Source organism: Atta colombica, unplaced genomic scaffold (genome assembly GCF_001594045.1).
Source record: "Atta colombica isolate Treedump-2 unplaced genomic scaffold, Acol1.0 scaffold1, whole genome shotgun sequence".
In the NCBI taxonomy this organism is placed as follows: domain Eukaryota; kingdom Metazoa; phylum Arthropoda; class Insecta; order Hymenoptera; family Formicidae; genus Atta; species Atta colombica.
This window is the reverse complement of record NW_017259183.1, coordinates 3,163,938-3,188,947: the sequence shown is the minus strand read 5'-3', so window position 1 is coordinate 3,188,947 and position 25,010 is coordinate 3,163,938. Positions and strand designations below refer to the sequence as shown.

Here is a 25,010-nt window from a genome sequence, read left to right as displayed (position 1 = left end):
ACCATTTATATTTAAAAAAAAACGTTAAAATTCTTAACTATGCCTTCCATGCAATAAAATATAATATTTAAAATTTGTATATATAAAAATATGTTACCAGAGAGTTTGTGTTATTATTTTTATAAGGAATTAAAATGTTCTGAGTTTTTAATTTTAATATGAAATTGTTATCCTCTCTTTACGAGTTGCTTTATACCTTTTTATTGGAATATCGTAATTGTATTGTAAATATTCTCTTTATATTATTCTGTCATTTCTTATTATTATTTTGTTTCTTAATATTAAATCTTTAATTAAACGTATATGTACACATACTTATATGCTTGTATAACTAATTCGTTTCTTGATCAATAAACTTAGGAACAAGAAAATATTTATATTTATCATTGTATTTTTTTAGTTTTTTCCCAAAATAAAAAGTGATTCTGTGTATGTTTATAAAATATGCAATTTATAATTATAAGCAAATAGGTATGATTAAAATTTTCTTATTCCAAAAGCATAATGAGAAAACGAACAAACAGAACTCGTTATAATTACTTCTTATAATTTTAAAACAGTCACGCCACATAATTATCAAGTCAAATAAATAAATAAATGTGTGTGTGTGTGTGTGTGTGTGTGTGCATGTGTGTACATACATTCAACTCCAAAGATTTTCATAATCCCTAGAACGGTCGATAAGAAAATATTTATTTTACTCAGTCGGAAATAGCTAATTTCAGGTCTCAATATTATTTATTCAGCATTAATCCCACTTTTAAAGATGTTGACGTTTCCTCTAGATCCTTACAATCAGTTTTGAGTCCTTATAAAATTCTTAGCCGAATATCCACCTGTCACATAACTCACATCCATGGTAGAGAAATAACTTTTCGGCAAATAAAGAGATTTTCAATGTTCGTTTGTTTATATCTATCAAATACTATCAATATATAATACTATCAATATATAATAATTGTCAAAATAACAAGTAATCTTTTTGTTATTTAATCGGAAAATCATTATTTACAATAATAAATAATTTCAAACAATTTAAAACAATAATTTAAAACAATAATAATTTTTTTCACGATAGTTTTTATAAAAAAAACTCTAATTGTACGAATTAACAATAATTAAATAATGTAAATAAAAATTTGTATAAAACAAATATAAGATGATATATCTATATTTTAAAAATAAGTACGACCTTGTAAATCATATACATAAATGTGATAGAGAACGCCATAATCAAAATTAGAATAATGAATATAATATACATTCTTGATTTAAATTTAATTATCTCAGATGATGACTGTGCATCGAAACAGATTAATCACAATTGATCTGAGACGCTAATAATATAAACATGGTAAGACACCGAAATATTCGCGGAATATAAACATGGTAAGACACCGAAATATTCCCCATATGAAATAATCCCCCCTTCCCTAAGTTAATTTGGTAAAAAACTTATTGTGAAAAATATTACCTTAGCAAGGAAAAATTTTTTTTAAAAATTCTAAAGTATATCGTTTTGTGATTTTGACATACTTAAATTAAATGTCTCAATTTGACAATAAAAGACTTTTTATTAGAAAATAAAATGAGTATATAATACAAAAAAATAGTATTTAATTAATTGAAATTTAATTAATTGAAATAAATTGCATATTATGTAGTATATTTTGTTTATTATGTAAAACGATTTATAATCCAGTTAAATGCAACATTTAAAGGCCCTGTAGGAAATTTCCCGGAAAAATTCCAACTGGATCTTGTTCTACGTAAACAGATAATTTGAGAGGAATGACGACATATCTGAATGCTTGGAACCTTGTTAAAATCGACCTTGAACTCAAAATTTGGTCATTTTTTCACATTATAATTGGGCTGTATTTCTTAAAGTATATCGGTTAAATGAATTATTGCATCATGTTTAGTGACCAAAAAACATACAGTATCACATTTAAAATTCGGATTAAGCTATTTTTGCATCAAATCATGTATTAAGGAAAATCGAAACTTTGATTTAAAAATCGTTCATTAACCTAAATCTCTAAATCTAATTCTCTAAATCTTAATATTTTTAAATAAAAATTTATGTTTTTTAGCATGAAATGGAAGCTTTTGAACTGAGATTGAAAAAAATATTTTTTTTTCTTATCAGTCTAATATATTTAGTAAGATTTTTTAAAATAAAATAGAATAAGATCTTTTAATAAAATTTCTAAATATATCTAATAATACTAGAATTTGCAACAATTCTAAACAAATGCTACAGAAATGTTTATGTAAGAATTAACATTACTTATACTAAAATAGTAAATAAAAAAATACTTACACACTTTTAAATAAATAATTTTATACAAAATTAAAAACACAGAAAGACATTATTATATTGTTTCTATAGGAATACATTGCTTTTACTTATATAAAATGTATACTAAATGAAATGTTGTAAACATTTGTTGCGTGTATGTATAAAATATTGTGGAGACATGTGTCTTCATTTGTACAATATTATCACAAAAATAGAATATACTAATTTCTCTTTTATAAATTACAAAAAACATAAATTAAGTATATAAATTAAGTAATGTTATAAAAATTTTTATGTATCTTAGTGAAAATTTGTAAAAAATTTAAAAAATTTTTATAAATATAAAACAAAAATTTTTCTTAAAATATTCTATTATAGTTTATAATACAGTTTATTTAATTTGTAACATAATATAGAAATATTTTATATTACATATTACTACTTCTACAATAAAATCGTAAATAAATCTTCTTCTTTTTTCACAATGCTACGTTTTAAAAATTAAAAAATAATTTAATCTCTTTTCAAGTTCTTTCAACATTGACTTTACTATCGTATTCTTCTTCTACATCTACGATTTTATAACATAACTTTAGATATTAAAATTAAAAAATATATATATATTTAAAATCTTAGTAACAATAACAAAGAAATAATTTTATATAATTTTATACTAAATTATAATCAATATTCATTATTCAATATAAATTTTATATTTGTTATTAGAAAATGAGTGTGAAATCATTAAATTTAATTTTAAGAAGAAGTATTTCATGTGAATTTGCAGTAGCACGTTGTATCTAAATACACGGTAGTATCTCGGCGCTAAGATATGGCGCGAGACATTGCCGTTGGCTCCTTTATCTATATATCTACGACATCGCAGTAAGTAATTTTCGCTGCTTATTAAAGACACTTGAAGTACGTTCTATATCAAAAAATGTCAAGAGATCAATAATAATCAGAGTACAGTGCAGAAGGTCGTTTCCGAGAATGACGGCGTGACATCAATAATAGAGAGAAGAAACTACAATTGATTTGTGAATTACCATAAATTCCTTGTGAATGGTAATATCGGCATAATTCTCAATGACTTACGACGGTGGGTGCCTACTAAACATAAACACGAGTAGGAAGTCTCGTCTGCCTGAAAATTCGCGGATCATTTGAGCCGTTTCCGCGCCATTACCCTTTCTTAGCACGTCTTCTCTACGACTAATCCTGTGACTCGATCCAAGAATAGGCGGAGAAATGTAAGACATTGTAGAAAATCGAAGAAGTTGATATAGAGAAAGATAAGGAGAAAAAGAAAGAAAAGAAGTTGAGAATACGAAAAGGAGAAAAGTTACTTGTAGCAACACAGACGTGACTCAATTTCTCATTACGTTCCAGAAAATTGTATCTTCCAACGAATTTTCTTTATCCCGCTCAACTGTCGATTCTAAATATTATATTTACGATACTGAAAATGCTTATTCTACAACGTATGATGCAATATAGTGGAAGCATTTGATACATCAGAAAACATAGTATACTAAGTTATTAGTTGTTAAAGTAGCTAAAATACGCGTACTTCTATACAATATATAATCTTGTAGAAAATGATTAGAAAACTGAAATATTTTCTTTACGATCATCATATCAATGTACAATATATAATAAGTAAGTTGGACAATATTCAGAATATTTAGTACAAATTAAAATATGTATATTTTTAGGACAGGATAACTTATTCATAACAGTGAATAATAAAAATATAAAAAAGAATGTTAAGTTAGAGCTGTTTTTCGTCTAAAATAAATAAATTCCGAAATGTAAAAATTATATGTAATATATAAGTATTTACTTAGATCGAGTAAGTAGTGCTTATAATGGAAGAAATATCAGGAACATGGAAAAATCATTATCAAAAATAAAAATGTTGTCAAAGAATAAAGTTACGTAAGACATCAAGAATTCCGGGAATTAAGCAAAATTGTATTGTATATATGTACTTAAACATATATAACTTAATAAGCATATTTTGTTATTTAAGGCTAAAATTTGAAACTAAATAAATATTTTTGTATCACAAATTCTTCGTCGTTTGTCCATCGCTCGGAAATCTCCTCCAAGTTATACATGTTTAAATAACAAATGTTGTTGCTTAATTTCTGAGATGTCTTAATATCATACTTAACAATTTTTTATTAATAAATGTAATAACATATTTATTGACTTTTATCACAATTTCTCTTATATTATTAATATTTTTCCAAGATAAACATTATTCTGCTTAAGTAACCTTTTAACATGATATATAATTTGTACTTGATACTCTTTCATTTTAGCAAACAAGAAATAGCTAATTTAATTCTCTTTTGTATGTCTAATTTATATTGATAAATTATGTAAAATTATTTTATAATTATATATATTTTAATTCTGTAAATTAATTTAATTTAATTGTTGCTAAATATAATATATACATATAAGGTATCTGTGCCGAATAAGACCCAGGCACTAAATAAGATCCACTTTTAAATATTACTTTAAAAATTTACATCTGCAATATATATTTAAATGATGTGTCATAGGAAGTAAATAAAAAAAGGATTAAAGAATTGGAATCAGTAACAACACGTTTGTTTAACACAACAAAAATTTGTATGTATGAGCCTAATATGAGCAATTTTTATAACAATCCACTAAAATTTACAGTATACAATGTTTCATAATTTACTATTCATTCATATTATTTAACTTCCTAACTATAAAATATAACTAATAAATCAATTTTTTTAAATAAGTATAAGTATTTTTTTTTAACAATATACTTATTAAATAAGATCTACTTTTTTTTATGTGATTATTATTATAGCTGTTATTATTTGTTTGTTATGTGGTTTATGCTAAAAAATAATGATTTTCAATGCTGCTATCTTTTAAGCCAAAATTGATTTAAATTGAACATTTCTAAAGATTAAAGAGATTAATTACAAACAAAATTAAAGATAATTGTAATATTTAAGAGCAGAGTAAATCCTAAGAAATTTCCTTTCTATAATTAATAATTCTAAAATTTGATTTAGAAAGAAAATATTTTCTTTCTTTATTATTTTTAATTTACTTCTAATTTGGATTCTTATTATATTTATATGCAATATGTAATAAGGCCTAATGTCAAAGTTTAACAAAATTTTTTTCGTTCATTTACACATATTCTATATAAACAGTATATTTTTATTTTTGGGAGTGAATGAAATGAAGATTTGATTTTTACTTATTTATTTCAGTTTATTTCAATAATTCCCATAAATAGAATTTTAAAAAATAAAATTAATTAAGAGGGTCTTATTATATAAGCAGATATCTTAATTAAATTATAAATTAAATTGTTTTTTTAGGTATACTTACTGTAATACAAACATTCATTAGATTTTTTTCCAATTATAGATATTTTCTATAGAAATAGAATATAAGACTTGAAATTTTATTATCGTTTGTACAGTGTTTCCTGCCAAAATTTATTTAGAATTATCCACAGATAATTATTATTGCCATAAATATATACAGTATATTAGTTCTTTATATACAGCTGTTACAAAAAAATTATAGTAATAGAATTTCACCTTATTTTCGATTCGATCCTACAAATAATACAATAGCTGCAAACAGCGACGAAAGCATTCAACAATAGCTGTATGTACTAAAAAAAGCTCTTTCTTGGACGAAACCGAATTCGAACAAGCCATTTCACCCGTTTTACGAGCGATGTTGCTCGCATTGCTTTCGCAAGTGTTAGCTGTAGCCGCCATTTCGTAAATTGCATCAAGTTGTTTTTTAACCATGAAAGACATGATATATACCTTACTTATAAGATGCTTGTCGTATTAAATTTTAACGTGAACTACATTACGAAAGAAGCCTGGCAAAATATCATTTTAACTTATTTAATATTCGCTGTATTTATGATAAGTTAGGAATCTGTTTCCATTAAGCAATTTCTTTATTGCATTTTTTATTTTTTTTTCTTGCGATTCTTAACTCTTGCGATATTTAATATTAAAATATATTGTTATATAATGCATTTATAATGCATCTACTAGCAGATACACGTAATATTAAATTTTATAATATTTTACATACGAGATTGCGTAAAAATTTAACATTAAAAATTTAAATATTAAAATTTAAATATTTTAATTTAACGGATATTATAATAATAGTAATCTGATTAAAAAATAAACCGTTACATATATATTAAAATTTCCAATCACACCTTGTATTTTACTTATTCAATACCGTGTCGCATCGGTAAAGTGGTACAATTAGATTATAATGTAATATTCTAATAGAATGTAGAATATATAATTTATTATTATATAATATTATTATATAGAATATATAGAATAAAATATAGAATATAGAATTAGTAGTTGTTATATGGTGGTACCACAATTGGTGGTACATGAATGGATCGCGTAAAAATAGCACGGCATAAAACATGTTAATAAATAAGGTATATTTGATAATAACATGTATTTCTAAGTTGTGAAATCAAAATTCCCCAAAATTCGATTATTAAACTTAATTTTTATTGAATTGAAATAATATTTTTTAAATAAATATAATATAGGTACTATATAATTAAATGGAAACGAATAGACAATATCTATATTAAGCATTACCAAAGATTTTCAACAATGCATGATCCTATCTAGGATCCTATCTAAGAACATAAAAAATATAAAATAACCACAAAATGCTTTAGACGGAACTGTTAATCATGAAAGAGCAATATGAAATATATATATCGTAAAACATGGCAGAGTGATCTTGCAAAATGAGAAGGAAATGTCGAACGCCTTGTCGGAGGAGCAACTCGCGCCTCCTACCTGGCTGGCCGTTCTAACGAATCCTCAATGGCGCCCGAGTGCAAACGGGGCCTTGACAATGGGGCCTTGTTGTTAGGAAGGGGGATTCCTTCAGAGAAACTTTTGTCAGGGAACTCACGTGGAACTCGGGTGAGAATCCTGGAGAGCTCTGTGGATGACTTGCGCATCGCGAACTGCGAGCTGCTACTTGAAATAAATTTTTTTTCTCTTCGACTCGAAGGCGGCTTTCCATCCTTCTGCTTTCTTCGTCCAAACGAACGCGTGACGATTGTGTGAATCACGTCAAAAAATTCCTCGCTAATGGGCCGCTTACGACGGAACACTGGCACGATCCTATACACTTCCCATCTTTCTCTTCACGAGTTCACATTCTCGTTACGCGTAATAAATTATTCCAAGGAAAAAAATCGCCGCCCTTGCGAAAATACAAAAAATTTTAGAACACTTGGATCAACATAGTCAATTGTATAATTCAACAAATTATTCGCCTATATAATATTTTAATAAGCAAATTTTTTATTTAAATAAAAAAATTATTCCTCATTCATATAAAAAAAATCCTTTCCTTCTTATTATTCATAAATTTTAGTCAACAACAGTCAACTATGTTGAACAACTAAAGGAACAAAAGCAAAATAACATCGGAAACATTAAATTATGAAGCATTAAATTATAGAATAAAATATTAACTAAGTTATTTTCTTACAATGCATGCTTGGCTTATGCAGCTTTATAATCATATAATAATTCATTTCTAGTATAATTTAATTTGAATCACTCCGCAACATGGAACCCTTCCTATCGATCGCGTCAAAACTGGTAGGAATAGCACAGTGTGCAATTTTCACCCCATAAGAAATCATAACCCTCAGATCGCCGAAATTATGTCCGTTTGTGCGTGATTCTATCCGCCAATCAGACGCAGCCAAGTTGCGAACATGAGCTCGCTATAACAAGTTGCCTCCCTTATATCGTATACAGGGAAATTGATTGTGTGTTAGAAGTTCTAAGCATTTAATTTTTCACAGTAGTAATGTAATACAATAAAGCACCAAAAAATTATGATAAAAAAAAAACCATTAATTGCTCTCTTCATTATAATATCCAATACACAACAAACATATGTTTTCTCATATATAGTAATATTTTATACATAAGGTTCAAATATAAAAGATCAATACGACAATCTGTTGAAGACATTTCGATTAACTTCACCGCAGGAGGTTTCGACTGCTTGTCTTCGATATTTTAGTTCGGTTAACACTATACAACCGTAACACTGGCAAAATGATAACAAAAGTATCAAAATTTTATTGTATTAATAATAATAAAAATGATGATCAACATACGTATAAAACAAGCTTTGTAGTATTTAACGATAGTTTCTGTTGCTATTATATAAATCAAATAATTTTTAAATCTGTTTTATGCAATCAATTAAACAACAAGCGTTTTGATTACATTATTCATTTAAATGTTACTTTACACAAATTTAGTAATGTATAACTCAATGTTAACATCATTTAATGTTAGTACAAATATTAAAATTATAATAAGCGCAAATTCAATGCACGTAAATGCCACTTATTTTATTCTTATCTTATTCTATAAATTTTACTCCCATCTTATTGTAAGAATCTCTTATCTTTTATCATTGTATTTTTATTTTCAATTATATTTTTATTTTCCATTAAAATGACTTCATACAAAAATATTTATTAGAACAACTTCCTTATAAATCTTGTACATTCATAATAAGGATGATAATTAACAAATTTGTAAAATTTAATAAGCATAACTAATTAATTTCTATCTAGATCAAGTTAATGTATCTAAAATCATTAATTTTATTAAATAAATAATACTTCGACACCCTTCAGAAATCGATTTATTGTCAAATTACCAAGAGGATAATTTTCATTAGAACGGAAATCTTCCATTCAAGTTTCTTAGAATCGTAATACTTATTAGTCGAAAATTCAAAAATAAAAAATATTAATTCAGTTAATTTTATTCAATCTCTTATTTATATTAGGTATTAAGTAACTGTAATCAATTTTTTATTTTTGATATTTTTTATATTTTGATATTATTCTTCATAAAAGAAAAAAAAGACACGTGAAATAATGGACAAATTCATTTTGTCCTTGTAACATTCATTTATTATCTTGTAATTACCTCATTTCATAAACAATATATCTACATTTCTTCTTTAGAAAGCTAATTACATTTTTATTTTTACGATTTCGTTATTAGCCTTATTAAATCATAATTTTTAAGAAAATAACTGCTTTTTCTAATTTATTAATGTCTGAATAATTCCTTTTTAAAATTTTTCAAGCTAATTGTATTCCAATCAAACGTTTTTTACATTTAAATATTAAAAAATTTATATATAGTATATAATAACGTAAACATAGCATTGCTTTATATATGGCTTTATACATTATTTAAAAATTATACATTATTTAAAAAGTGTAATTGAATAAATATATTTAATGGACTAATATAAATATAATTACACTACAAAATATAATTATACTACAAACAGAAAAATTTAAGTAATAATGTACAATGTTTTGTACATATAAACATAATCTGTTGGTATGTTTTATATACATAAACATAATTCTAGATTAAATGTTATGTTTATTTGCAATGATCTTTTAACCATACATAATTCAAAATTTCTTAAATTCAAATAATGTACAAAAACACTGTGCGAATGTCTAAAGAACTCGCTAGTTCAATCAAAGAAAGACAAAAATAAATTTGAAAATAAAGAGTAAAACTGCATATAAGAACAAAATAAAAAGGAATGAGACGAAATGAGCGACAGAGAAAGAAAGATGCCACCTCTCCATGCAAAAATATCCCCGTTAATGATTATCAGCTCCTCTTTCCGTCTCGCGCCTCGTTATATTGTGTCCCCGTCGCGCGCGCAAATTTAGAAACAAAAGACGGGTGGAAAGCGCGTTCTGATTGGCCGTCCGGTCCCTGACTCTTCTCTCTGATTGGCCCGCGGGACCGCACCCATCCTGTAATGGCCGCTTTGTCGTTCCCCGGCACTCTATGTGTACGCGCCTGCACGCTTCAAGCAGCCTCGACAACCCCATGCCGTCACCCCGCGCGATTCCCCAGCCCTCCCCTCTTCCAGTCTCCCTCCTACTTGACTCACCAGCCACCCCCGCCGTTCGCGGCAGCCGCCCTCGTACCTCGAATTATATCAAAATATAATCACTGGCTGCCGTGTACAGGTTGCGTGCATATGTATATGTCGTATGTTGGGAACGCGCTCATTCACATATATACAGAATTGTCCGAGTCGTGGCCCGCGGGCCATTTTCTTCCACATGCTCTCCCCGTTTCCCCTAGTCTACGATACGAATCGACAAACGTGATAAGTTAGTAGTGGGGATGCACAGGCAAGGTGCGGACTCTCTTAGTTAAATCCACTTAGGCACCTCTGATGTACAATATACGCAAGCTGCACTAATGTACACACGCACGCAATTGGGACAGCATAGATGAAAACTACATGATGACGTTATGATACTTGAAGAATCTCTCTCTTGCTCTCTTCTTTATTGTTGAAACAATAAAAAAAGAATAGAATAAAAGAATTTAGATTTTATTTGAAGGCAATTTTATTGTTGATTTCTTTCTATTTTACTCTGCTTGCTGTTTTGCTTCAAAAGTTAGCTGTACATTTAAATTTATAAAAGCCAACTGATATAGAAGTTAACTGGTATAGTAGCTAACATCCACCCATCTATTCACCCATCCTATCATTCACTCATCCAATCTCTCTCACACATGCGCGCGCGCGCAATTAGTATTTTTAGTATTTTTCAAAAATTTATAATTATAAATTATTGAGTAAAAATAAAAAGTTTATCAAAGGCAGCTTTCAAAAAGGCACTCTCAATTCTAATATATTTTGTAGTAATTACTCGCATATTTATTGCATACTAATATTTAAAAGAAACACAATTTGCTTCGGTCATATATTTTGCTTTGCCAAGTACAGCACAGATCTTGGATCTCACAGAAAGCCTCTTTTCTACTCTTTAAAATTTTTGAAATGAAATCTAATTCTAAGGAGTGAATAAGAATGACAATTGAGCCAGTGCTGCAAAAGGAACTCAATTAGATATCAATTAGATATCAATTTTTAAGAGAGAAATTTCATTTTTTAGAATTAGATTCTACTCCAAAGATTTTAGAATAGGAAAAAAATGGAGAAAGGTATAAAAGAAAAAAAAAGAGATGTCAGAAAAGAAGATATTAAAAAAGAGCGAAACAGAAAAAAGAATGAAAGAAAATCCTGCTTTGGATTTACCATGAGAAAATTTATTAATCTATTATTTCCCACTCAGCAGTAATCGCCAGCTTTAAAAAATTATTTCTTTTATAGTCGATTTTTAATGTTACCATAATCTTAATGCGTGTTCCAGAATTGCGTAAACGTAATTGTAAGTGACAAAAAAATAAAAAAAAATCAGGGTGAATGAGAGTCAGCATGATAGTTAATATTCAATCTTAAATCTTTATTCCAGGAAATAGAATCTTCATCCAAAAAATAGTACGTTTCAGTCCACTTTGGAATCATCTTCAGCAATACAATTTCAAAATATCAATCTCTTCATGTCCAAAAAAAAATCAGATTTTTTTTGGACATGAAGGGATTGATATTTTATATTAATTTAACCAGGCTGATCTCATTTGCCCTGATTTTTTTTGGATTTTTTGTTGTTGAATTGAGAGAGTCTGTAAGAAAATTACATTATTACTATTTGTATTGTTGTAAGTGGTTGTAGTTATAAAAATTGACCAATTACAGTCGAATTTGAGGTGAATATTTTACAGTGATTGATCAATTCTTGCAATTACAATTATTTATAAACGCTTTTGCAATTGTAGCTCGCAAAGAGGAAAAGCGGTCAGAGAGGATCTACTTACTAAATTTCTTAGGGTAAAATCTCATTTTAAAAGAAAATATTTAAACTCTTTAATAAGAATGGCAGATTTTTTGTGTGAGATTTTACTCTTTCAAGGAATGAGATTAACTCCAAAGAGAGGAAGTCTCCTTTTTTGGAATTAAACTTACTCCAAAAGGTTAAAATTTTACTTAAAAAGAAAAAAATAAAATCTATCACTCTTATTCAAAAGTACAAATATTTTCTTTTTTAATAGCGGCAATATTATCATTTTTTTGGAATGAGATTTCGCTCCAAGAAATTTAGAGGTTCATAAATATAAATAAGTACACACACACACACACACACGCGCGCGCGCGCGCGCGCGCGCACGCACCATATATATAGACTTTGTAGGAAATTATTTTCTGTGGCATAGTAGCACAAATATATATATAAAATTTGCTATTTATTTAAGTTTATTTAAGAAAGTTAAGATTAAAAGTAGCCTACATTCTAAATGTCCTATTGCTATAAAGATTTCAATGAGACTTAATTTCTAATTTCGATTTAAAATTAATTACTTATCTGTAATTTATTTTAAATTTTAATTTGTTAAAAATGCTCAACTTTATCTTACTATATAAAAATTATCGTAATTTATACATAAAAATAAATTTTTTTATTTTCGCTTACCTGTATCCTGTCTTCAGGTAGATCAGTCCTCAGACTTAGCATCTCGCGGGCATAGACGTCAGGGTAATGGGCTTCCTTGAAAGCTGCCTCCAGCGCCTCCAGCTGCTGTGACGTGAAGATCGTCCTGGAGCAACAACCACATGAACCTAGTTATATGCCATTACAGAGCTTCTACCTTAAATCTATCTTTCTCTCAAAAAACTGAAAAAATTCAAATAGCATGTATGGCATTTATATAGAAATATCAAAAGAAGAATTAAAATCTTTGCTAATTATTTGACTAGCAACATTTTATAATAAGCGAATGTTTTCTATGAGTATATGGATAAAAAAATACTACAGATTAGAAATCTAAATCAAACGAAAAATTTATGAACATCGCTATTGTACTACTAATATCAAATTATAAGCTTTCACAATTTTCTTGTGGAGAGATACATCAAATATTAAACATTAATAGTTATATTAATAAATATACTTAGTACATAAATGTATTTGAAAATGTATCTTTTATGAGAAAGAAATTAAAAACAATGTTTACATATAAAGAATAGACATATTTTATTTTTATTATTTAAAGAACAGGTTATATTTTATCTAAATGTAATAGCAACATTAATGTTTATTATAAAGGTGAAGGTACAGAATACATGTGCAATTGTACGTTGGCAGTGACAGAAATGTTAATTTAATTTAATCATCATCTCGACAATACTTTTTAAATTACTCTCATATTTCATTCTTGTAACGTGCATCAGCATAAAATCGTCACAGGTCTATTTTCCTAAGAAGTCGCAAGTATCTATTCCATCATTAGCTTATTACAATTAGTTGCATACATTTTGTCGATGTAAATTCGATGTAAAAATTCGAGAGACGACACGTAGTAAGTGATTTCTTCGTTTCTTCTTCTTTTTCATAAGCAGGATGTATAACTTAGCAACGCGTGATGGACAGTCGATGGTAGACAGGCTAGTGTTCAGCCAGAAGGCACATATGCGCGTGATATGACAGAAACTGGAGAAGCGAATTTGACGGCAAGACGTCCAATTAGTCTTGCGATTCGACAAATTGTAGGTTGCGCGGAGAACGAGCTGGCATCTGCCTTTGTGGGCCGAACGAAAGCTTCGAAATTGAAAGTCATTTCCCGAACGATCATCCGCTCGTTAAGCGGACACGCGAAAATCGTCGACAATTTTGCTTCAGTTTTGTGTGCTCGTTTAAAGATTGCCGTGTAATCCTTTCGAATTCTACAGGATTAACTTCGAACAGCGATCGTATCAAAATATCAAATAAGTTGAAATAAGCGCTAATTTAAAGTTTGTAATGTTAGAATATATTTTTACGAATAATTATATTTCTAGTTTTATATTAGTTTTATATTAATTAGAGAATATCTACAATTGCTCTTGAACATACATATAATAAAATGTCATTTCTTTTATAAATGTAACTGTGCAAAATAGAGGGTAGAGCGGCGCCATTTCTCACGATATTGTTTATATTAAAGATTATACATGTACTCTCAACAATTATAATTGTATAAGATAGTTATAAGCTATTACTGTAAAAAGATATTGCTTGTTGTCATAAACTTTATATTACTTTGAGGTTGAAAATGACAGAATAGTCCCACTCTATCCTATCTAAGTAGATTCTTTTCCAGATTTTTTTTATATTACAATAATTTTTATGTATATAAACATTATAACATATAATACGAAAGTCATTTGAAAAGTTTCGAGCCTAACATAGAAACAAGTATTTTTTCAATTCGAAATTCAATTTTATTTTTCAATAGTCTCCTTTTAAATCGATACACTTTTTCCAGTGCTCCCTCCCCTTTAATTCAGTTATTGACTGTCCTGAATGCTCATCATCAGTCAAACTGATATGACTACGTTTAAATTCAGTTGTCCATCTTTTCACAGTAGCAAATGATGAGACAGAGTTCTTGCAAACAGCGTTCAATTCGTCTTTAATTTGCGCAAGTGTATATTTCTTTCAAATGCAAAAACTTAATCACGGCGTAATATTTGATTTTTTTCCATTTTGATAAAAACACTGACATTGATTTGCATAAATGACAAGTCAAACAATAACTGAGCGTCCAAAATAGCTACAATTTTCACAGGTATCTTTCAAAGCCTGTACGATTATAATTCCAGAATAGTTTTGATGTGTAACATCATCTTCATATTGAGACTCAAAACTTTTCAAACGACCCTCATATATATATAAATATAATAATAATGTATACTATTCGATTTATATATAATCCAATAATATTTCAGCAGTCGTAAAATATTTTTTCATTTCGTATTGGTAAATTAAAATAAAATTGTATAAAAATATTATTACGTAATATGTATATGATAAACCTTGCTAGTACCATGTTAACATAATCTGTCTCTGAATATTTATTATTAGAATTTATCATTGAAATATATCTATTTTATTTTAAAAAAATATATAATTTTAATGTAAAAAAATATTGTATATACATTCCCATAGGGTAACTTTGGTATATACGTCGCATCTATCAAAAACTTAATTTATTAAGTATTATTTACTATGTTTAAAGTAAACAGTCTATATCAGTAAAACTTTGTACTATCTACTATTATGAAAAAAATATTAGAAATTCGAAATATTTGTATTTCGTATTAAAAAATGAATTTTTTTAAACCCTTGCATTTTGCCGTATATCTCATAGGGGTGGGATATATAGTTACTCATAAGGGGACGAGAGAGTATGTATGGCTCACGAAAAATTTACAAATAATGCATATAAATAAAACGTATAATGATACAATAACTTATAAAATGTGTTTATAAAGTTTTATTAAGGAATAAGAATGATAAATATAAAGTAATAAATGATAATTATATCTTCCTACACATGTTACAAGTGTTATGACATGAGGTACATATTTCGTATAATGCGTTTATTGCATTTAGTGCACTGAATTTAATCTACGCACTTTGTATGCATTGGGCATAAATCCCGCTTGTTAAAAATGTCATATATCCCAAACAGGTGGGATATAGAAGACAACAAACTAAGAATAATTAAATAAAGAATATAAGAGCAAAGTACTTGTTATAAAATATTTTGTTATACATGCTTTACTATTCCTCTACACTCACGAAATAATCACTAAGTCTTTTGCACATCCTACAGTAATTATTTTATTCAGATTATAATTTATGATTGCACTATTTAACACAGTGACACAAATCGATTCAACTCACAATAATTTCATTAATATTAACAGTAAGAAATTGAAATCATAACACAATATAACATAACACTAATATAATATAAAGGCATGTAACAGAATAGTTGCGGAAAAATTATCCCCATTTTTTTCTATTTTTTTCTGATTTCTGCAGCGTAAATCCCAGAGCGGCGGGAGTTACTGTACAACAGAATTTGTAACAGTTCGCTGCAAAATCTTTACAATATTGCTGTAACATGCGATGTTGCTGCAATGTTACAGCAGTATTGCTGCAACTTTGTGCTGTAGGGATTTGCATGTATTGTGTAAGTTCTGTAATCGTATTGTTGATCGAGAGTTTAAGTTTTAAAAATATAGAAATTATTAAATTAATTAATCATTAAAATATCGTACAATTGTACTTTCCACAAAGTAGTAGTTGTAGTTACATTCAGATGTTGATTATATAGGATTGTATAGGATTGTTTTAAATAACATTCATTAAATAGCATAATAATTGAGAGTGCGAAAGGTTTGTGTAACATTTCATTTTAAGTTTAAAATTTCAATTGGATATACTAAAGTTATTTTATATAAAATAATAACTATAAAATTCTCTATTGCTTCAAAATAAAAAACTATACTATCAATATGCAATAAGCATACAAAACTGTTAAGGTTCTTTAGTAAGGGTCTTTAGTAAAGTGCCAAAATTTAGAGTGCCTCACCTAAAATTACAAATATTTGCATAATTTGGATAAAATATTAAAACTACATGTATCTTAATGAAAGTATGGAACATACGAAATAAATCAAGAACATTTTCATCAAAGGAAAACAAGATAAGATTATGTTTATTTTTCAAAATTAAATTTATATGCAAGTTTATGCACATAAATATCTTTTCAGAATGGCCGTTGATCTATAATTTTTTTTGTGACTAAAAATCGTAATTTTTTAAATTATTATAATCTCGTTTTTAAGAAAAGTCTATGGTAAGATTTGTGTGCAGTTAGTCAAAAAAGTGTCTGCGAGCATTATCTGTCAACAAAGGAAATTATCTATTAGTTTTAAAAAGTAACCATTAAAAGTTATAGTATCCTACTTCCTATTAACTAAAATAAGTACCATTGCTCGGAAAATTTGACATTTGTTAGAAGAAGATGTTAAAGTTTTTTGTAAGTGATTCCGCCGAAAATAAGTTTAAATGGAATTTTTTCGTAAATTTTTTTTATTCTTGGATTTTTCTACATACATACGAGTAATATAATATAGATTTCAATTTCTAATTTTTTTACCTTATAATATAACAAAACACAATAAAATATTTACAATAAAATATTTTTAACTTTTCAAATTCCAATTTATTGAAAACGTATAATAATACATTAATGAAAATGTATAAGTAAGAAAACATATGTATTTTTGTACGTACATACATTCGTACAACTTTATAAGTGCATATAAATACATACTTAAATGCAATTCCAACTTTGAGACGGATAAATAAATGAATGTTCAAATCCACCACTGGAATCAACGAGTTTCAAGCACTCATTTAATATAAGATAGGATACTACAACTTCTAAACGTTATTTTTTTCAAAACTAATTGGACATCATACTGAGTAATTTCCCTTGTAAGTTACGTGAAAGATTATATATTCAACTTTTTTCTCTCTCTCATTTCATTGTTAACTTACTGTAGAACTTTTGCACACGTCAATTTCGATACTTCATTATATTCAACTTCATTATATAAAAAAAATAAGACATTTCTATAGTAACTCGATTTACTAAAAAATCATCTTAAATAAAGAATATATTTACTAACTATAAGTTGCTGTTAATGAGCGCAGATATTTCCATTAAAATATATTGAATATATTGAACAGTCTTATCTCACTGGGAAAAGTAGTCTAAAGAGGAAAATGCAAAGTTTCTGGCAGAGACTCACCTATGACGACGTTTCTTCTTCTTTTTTTTACTAAAACCTGAGAGTCCATCTACCGTGAAATCCTTTCCTGACTCCATATTGTGTCCAACACCTGTAATAATAGACGAACATATAAAAATTTTGTGATAATATTTATAATTTTTGTCTAACTTTAAGAAAGTAACATTATATTTATGTATGTTTATTATTAATATTTATCATTATTGTTACATATTGCAATTTTATACTTTAACAAAAAGTAAAAAGAAAAACGTAATTATGAAGCAGCGTTAAATTAGCGGAATTTATGTTTGTATATTACAAAAATCAGAGATGTGTCGAGATTAATATTTCACTGAATTCACAGCTCATTATTTGATAACATTATCTATAATTAATGATTATATAGCTCTGTATATTGAAACTGCGTAGGTACACATCACGTATCAAATTACCTATTACATCAGACGTGGCAATGATTTGGACCCAGAGAATACTACTCTAGTAAATATGTGTCTAAAAAGTGAATTTTACATTTCGGTAATTTATCTCCTTATCAATTCATTACTTTCTGCTTTATTTTGCTCTATTACAAAAACAAGCTAAACTAATATTTTATTCCTAAATAAAGTTCATTTAGGTTTAATACTATACATTGTTTTCTGCGCGCGCATAAAAAAATTTTTTAATTTTTTTAATAAAGTCATTTCTTTAGAAATATTATTTTCTCTTACTTAATTACAAAACACAGTAATATATATATATTGAGAGAAAAACTGTTTAATATTTATAATTATAATCACATATTACTATATATATAATTATGATTATATTACTATATTATATTAGCAATAATAACTATATGTATAATTCTATCAACTATATGTATCTGATTATTGCACTATTCTAATTACTGCAGTATATAGTCAAAGTATTAGAAATATGTATAATTAAATACAAATATTGTAATTAATTATAATTTATTTATCTTTATTTAAAAATATTAATTAAACGTTACAAATAAAAACGTTAAAAATAAATGTTTAAAAAATAATTTCAAAAGATCTATATAGATCTATATAGATTTAATTTAAAATGAATTAATAAATTATATTAACTAACTTCTCAATTATCTTTTCGTTATATATACGCACATTTTTGTGCGAAGAAATTGTATGTTGCAATTATTTTTTAAAAGCCTGCAATTTATGAAATTTATCAAATTTCTGTGAAATGATTGTCGCATACGCAATGGCAATAATGGCAATTTTTACGACAAATTGATATACAGAAGTACATGACACTCTTGAAAGCTTGCAATGAAATCCAGCTACGAACAAAATCCGTTGGCCAAAAATAATTATCAATTGTAAATTAATGTCAAATTAACGAGCGAAAAGCAGCCTGAAGCATTGTGCACAATGAAACTCTTCCCTAAGGGTAACTCTCGTTACTGCTGTCGCTGATACTGCTGGTGGCTAATTAAGTAGTAATTAAGAGCTAAATTCCAATTATACATGTCCCTCGACTAATTGGAGTCTGAAATGTTCGCTGACGTCACCATTAATACGTAGAAGATTTGTCAATACTTTCCCGTTTAGTTGACGTTTTAATGCTATTTTCACATGAAGTATAGACATTTTTTAATTACGATGAATATTATAAAACTTTTCTAAACATATATTGTTATTGCAACAATTTATGTTTTCATTATGATAATAAATAATATAAATTTTAATTCGCAAGTTATATTTTTATACAAATATAAATTTTATTATAAAATATTTTAATGGGTATTGGGAGAAAGAGAGATTTACGTTTATTGTATACATTATCATGATCAGGAATATCTAATTAACACATGAAGTCGAACATATTTGTAGTAATAGAGAAAAATGAATTAAGAAAAAAAAAATAAATATTTCAAGTTCGGAGTATAACGTTTGCATGATGCATTGTTTTCAGTTCTATAAAGAGGCCTCTTTAAACCCTCAGTTCCACGTTACCTTCTTGTTCTGAGTTTTTAAGTACACTTTACTTCAAGTCATCGAACTAATTATCCTACGGAAATATATCTTAAAATAAGAATTTTTACGTAAATAGAAAATTTTTTGATTTTCTTATATTAAAGAAATAAAAATAAAGAAAGGAATGGTAATAAAGTAATTATTAATTTACTGACATTTAGCGTGAAAGACTCAATTTAAAAATCTAAAATTATTATTTTGCTAATGAGATGTATTCGTAACCATGGCTAATGTTTGACAATATGATCAGTATCATTCGTATGAGAAAACATCTCATCTGAATAGATGCGTCGTGTCGCGTCGCGTCGCATCGCTTAAGGAATACACAACCTAATCGATTAATCAAATCTAGTTAGCTATTATGCAAGCAACTATGCGTATGCGCTGATGTATGCATCAATACGACCATTTAATTCGCTCTCGCGAAATGTTAATCAGATTATCTAATTCGCTCTTAGATATTATCTCGATAGATAACACCTTCTCGATATATTCTCCAACTTATCTTCAAAATTTCTTTGCCAAAGAGTACAAACTCGAAAAATAATTATTCGTTCAGTCATCAGCAATAGAATATTGAATATTAAAACTTTTATATCATATTGAGATTCAACAAGCACAATGTTGGATATCATTAGATATCCAATTTTATGATTATTAATATAAATATATTCATTATCATAATTTTAAGAATTTATAATAGCTAAGAATAAGTATGTAGTTTGCGTTAGAATGAATTTTGAAGTAATACAAATAATAAATATAAAATAGTATCTATTCTCACACAAATATCGTATGCTAAGTTTTACTTTAATATTGTATATTCATTTATAATTAATCATACCCAACAATATGAAATTTCAATGACGTTTTCAATTATTTAATATTTCCTATGATTCTAAAAAAAATACAGAATAATTTTTTTAAATCATACATTTACTAACTCTTTCTCTCTCCCTCCCCTCTCCCATCTCTCCCCTTCTCTTTCTCCCTCTCTCCCTCCCTCTCCCTCCCTCTCTCTCTCTCTCTCTCTCTCTCTCTCTCTCTCTCTCTCTCTCTCTCTCTCTCTCTCTGTCTTTCTCATATAAAATTTTGAAATTAAAGATATCCATATATACATACGTATTAGATATCCAATATTAAATATAACCGTTAAAAATCGACAATTTGAAAATTTTGTTGCATGTTAAAAGAGGGGTAGCTAAATATATTTATGCTATATACGCGCCTTACATGCAGGGAAACCCCGAAGTGTATGTAGACGCAATGATCAGAGCGAACAGAGGGATGTGCGTGTAGGCGCAGAAACACCGCGGAGAGGGTTGCTACTGTTAGTGTGTCGTGGTGGATTACGCTCGTCCGAGTCTGATGGTGTATGTGTCAGTAGCGGCTGCAGGATGGTTGCCATCGAGAGTATACCTGTGTTCGTAGCAGGCCTGTTACCAGGCAACCGACAATAAGGAACGTGGATAGCCAATGGCGGCCCTCAAAATACCCCTTCGTCTAACACAGCTTGTTTCTCGTGCTAAAAAGCGAGACAGAAACAGGCTTTTGCTTTAGTAGCTGTCAAAGCCTTTAAGTTTCGCGTCGGACAGCTCATGTCAAAACCTGGCCTTAGAACTCGATTTCTTAGCCTTTCGGACAACTGATATACCAATTCAATGAACGCCACTAATAATATTTTTTATCTCAAAAGTAGAAATAGATAAAGATATGTGTATTTCTTAACGTTTCTATTCTAGTAGATATCTATAGAGTCTAAATAGAGAAAAAAAATTTTTCTTCTACTCAACTTAACTGACAAAAAATTAATACAAGACTATTTATCATAATTAAAAAATTTTATTTATCAAATCTTAATTTTTACATTTGATTAAGACTAAACAAATCCATATTTTTTGCACTTTTTCCTATTTCCTGTAATTGCAAAAATAAAGACATTGTTCTAATTTTGTCTGATTATAAGACATTTTATTTATTTTATATATAGCTAAATAACAAATATGAAGAAACAACATAGAAAAAGATGTTTTCTAAAAATACAAAGATTATAAATACTAAAAAGTACTTTATGAAAAATATTTAAAGGTATTAAAGATAAAAATGTTAAGGATGGGAAAATAGTCTTAATAGAAATCCTAATAGAGATATTAATTGAAAATTGAACATATATAAACTATAACATATATACTATTAACATATATAATTAAAATAACTACAATGATTACTACATCTAAATCTTAAATTACAGCGATGTAAATAAATTTTTTTTATGAAGACGTTCCAAAGTTTTTATTAACTTGGTTTTAAATTAATTAGCGATCAATCGTTTAAATTTTATATTTTAACCATTGCCTAATTCAAAGTAATTTTTAAATAATTGTTTGATCGTATACAAGTACTGTTATATGTCCATTATCAGTTTTAAATAATAAGATTGCAGTTTGTATAATCTATATACGTATTTTTTGTCTATCTCTGACAATAACTCGAGAACGTTTTCCGTTTTACATGGACGAAGATTGACATTCCAGAAAGAGAGAGAGAGAGAGAGAGAGAGAGAGAGAGAGAGAGAGAGAAAGAGAGAGAGAGAGGGGGGGGGGGAGAAGATAACGGAAAAAAGAGAACAAGTTTACATCCAGCAAATGGAAACTCGCGTGAAGTATTACGAGGAGGGCAGCACGGGACATCGTCGTGTCCTTACACTGTAGGCCGTATGTATGATGATCCCATGGGGGTTGGTAGGAGGACCAAGGTAGCGTATAGCACACCCTTGGGACATCTTCTGCTATCACTTGTCCGCATTAAACCTGGATACTAATCCCAAAATTTAATTTAGAAATCTTTTCAAGCCCACACGCCACGCCGCTCGTAATGTGTACATGTCGCAAAGACATTTTAGACTGTGAATTACCCGTTCTTTTGTACGTAGTAATTGAAAATTCGTTTCTGCCCTCTACCTTCCCTCGTCTTTACCTTCGTGGCATGAAAAAGAAATAAATAGCCTTTTGTTGATTTACATCAAAATTACCTTGTCGCGCGTTGTAAGATGAAATGACTCAATCCAAACATATATTCTCATTTTCTGCTACTATTTTACATCAATCACAAAAACTCATAATTGAGAAATGTGAAGGGAGAACAAATTAGCAGTACAATTAACAAATTTACGAATAATTTTCTATAAAATTTTATACAATTTTGTTTTAAAATTACACAGAGTTATATTATAACAGTTTCTCTTTTTATAAGTATTATTCGCAAAAATTATTGAGGATAATTTTTTACGACATTTTATGTATATGTACGTTAAATGTAAAAAAATATTATTAACATATAAGTTACTTTTTATATAGATATAAATATTAATTATGTTTATAATATTTTATCAATTTAATTAAAAAGAATAAAGATTTTAAAAAGTTGCAAAATTAGTCTAATTGCACTGCAGATTTATATAATTTACGAAGAGAAAAATTGTTTATTTATTTATAAATTTTATAATCAGCTCAGTCAGTACATTGCTTGTAACGAATTGCATTGCCCCAATATAGCCAACGAAATCACATTACTCGTCAATTTTGTACGCTGTCGCTAACTTTAGTCATGCCTCACTGTGCCCCCTTATTTTTCTTTCTTATATAAAAAAATAATTGTGAATTTATTTTATCTTTTTAACATATGATTTTTTTATATAGAAATTTTTTTCATATACTCATATTTTAACACATTTATATTTTCTCAAAGTATATTTTGATACATTTATAATCAAAATATATTTTGACATATATAATCAAAGATCAGAAAATTGTCAATAGTACTACATTATTAAGTTTTACTTTGATAAAACATTCTTTCATCGAATGATGAGAAAGTATCTTTAAAATATATTCTATTTACCGCGGATATATAATAAATATTTACATAAAAAATTTCATTAAAAATCAAATTATTAATAAAAATTAAACTGGCAAATAATTGCCATATAAGCCAACACCGTTGACATCAGAAGCATCGAGGCGCCAATCGCTGAGGCGTTCTTTAAAAATGCGTCAAGCTGGGAATTATTCATAGAGTATATGAAACATGTAATGCGGTCGTCTACATAGTTGGAAGGGCGAATAGAGCGCATTCGAGCGTAGTCGAAGTCTAGATACATCCCGAGGGATGTTTCGGTGGATTAGGTACCCTCCACCCTGTCAGTTTTGTTGCACCATGCTACAATGCGTAAAACACTTGTAATGCACCAACCAGTAGCTTTAGGGTAAACTGCTAATGCTCCCGCGATGTTTTTTAGTCGGATTAATTTGATCGATTCAATCGTCAGGTTCTCTGGAGAATCACGCTGCGTAAGAGTCTACGATTTTTTTCACTTTCGATTAATTTAATGCAATACGTATCAACATAGGCAAACTTTATATAATAATTGACGATTTATGTAAATATTCTAGAGGATATGTATATATACACACACACACACACACACACACACACACACACACACACACACACACACACACACACACACACACACACACACACACACACACACACATATACATTCCTTTTTTTTCTTGTTATTGTTAATTCGTTGTCAAGTATATACAACCAAATATTTTGAATGAAAGCATTTAATATGAATACTAATAAATTGAAGAATAATAAATTTCAGATATAAATGAATAGTTCTCAAGACCTTTCTCAATTTTCAACAATTTGTTTTATTTCTCTTCTTCTCGACACAAATCTCACACCTTCCATGCATTTACATGCTTAATTCGGTCCATTGTTTTATGATTGAGTCATGCTCGAAATTCGAGCCTTTAAGAACAGTGTGAATATTGTGATGTCCATACATTCAAATGCCAGATAAGAACAAAGAGCACAAAGTGTTGATTGCCTGAAAACACAACATTTTTTATCGATGTTCTTAGATTTTATTCGATGCTGTGAATGCTATGGAAAAAAACGTAGAGAGTGAGAGAGAGAGAGAGAGGGGAGGGGAGAGAGAGAGAGAAAGAGAGAGAGAG

General features: G+C 28.0%; 1 protein-coding gene across 1 annotated transcript in view; it reads right to left on the bottom strand.

Annotated features, from left to right (window-relative positions):
• The window catches only part of LOC108692681 (visual system homeobox 2-like), a 73,872-nt gene that overhangs the window by 12,075 nt on the left and 36,787 nt on the right, over nt 1–25,010 (bottom strand). Inside the window, exons 3-4 of the mRNA XM_018201091.1 lie at nt 17,975–18,065; nt 12,798–12,921 (exon numbers count right to left, since the gene is read on the bottom strand). Coding sequence (XP_018056580.1) covers nt 12,798–12,921; nt 17,975–18,065 — 215 coding nt within the window. The remainder of the gene's footprint in view (nt 1–12,797; nt 12,922–17,974; nt 18,066–25,010) is intronic.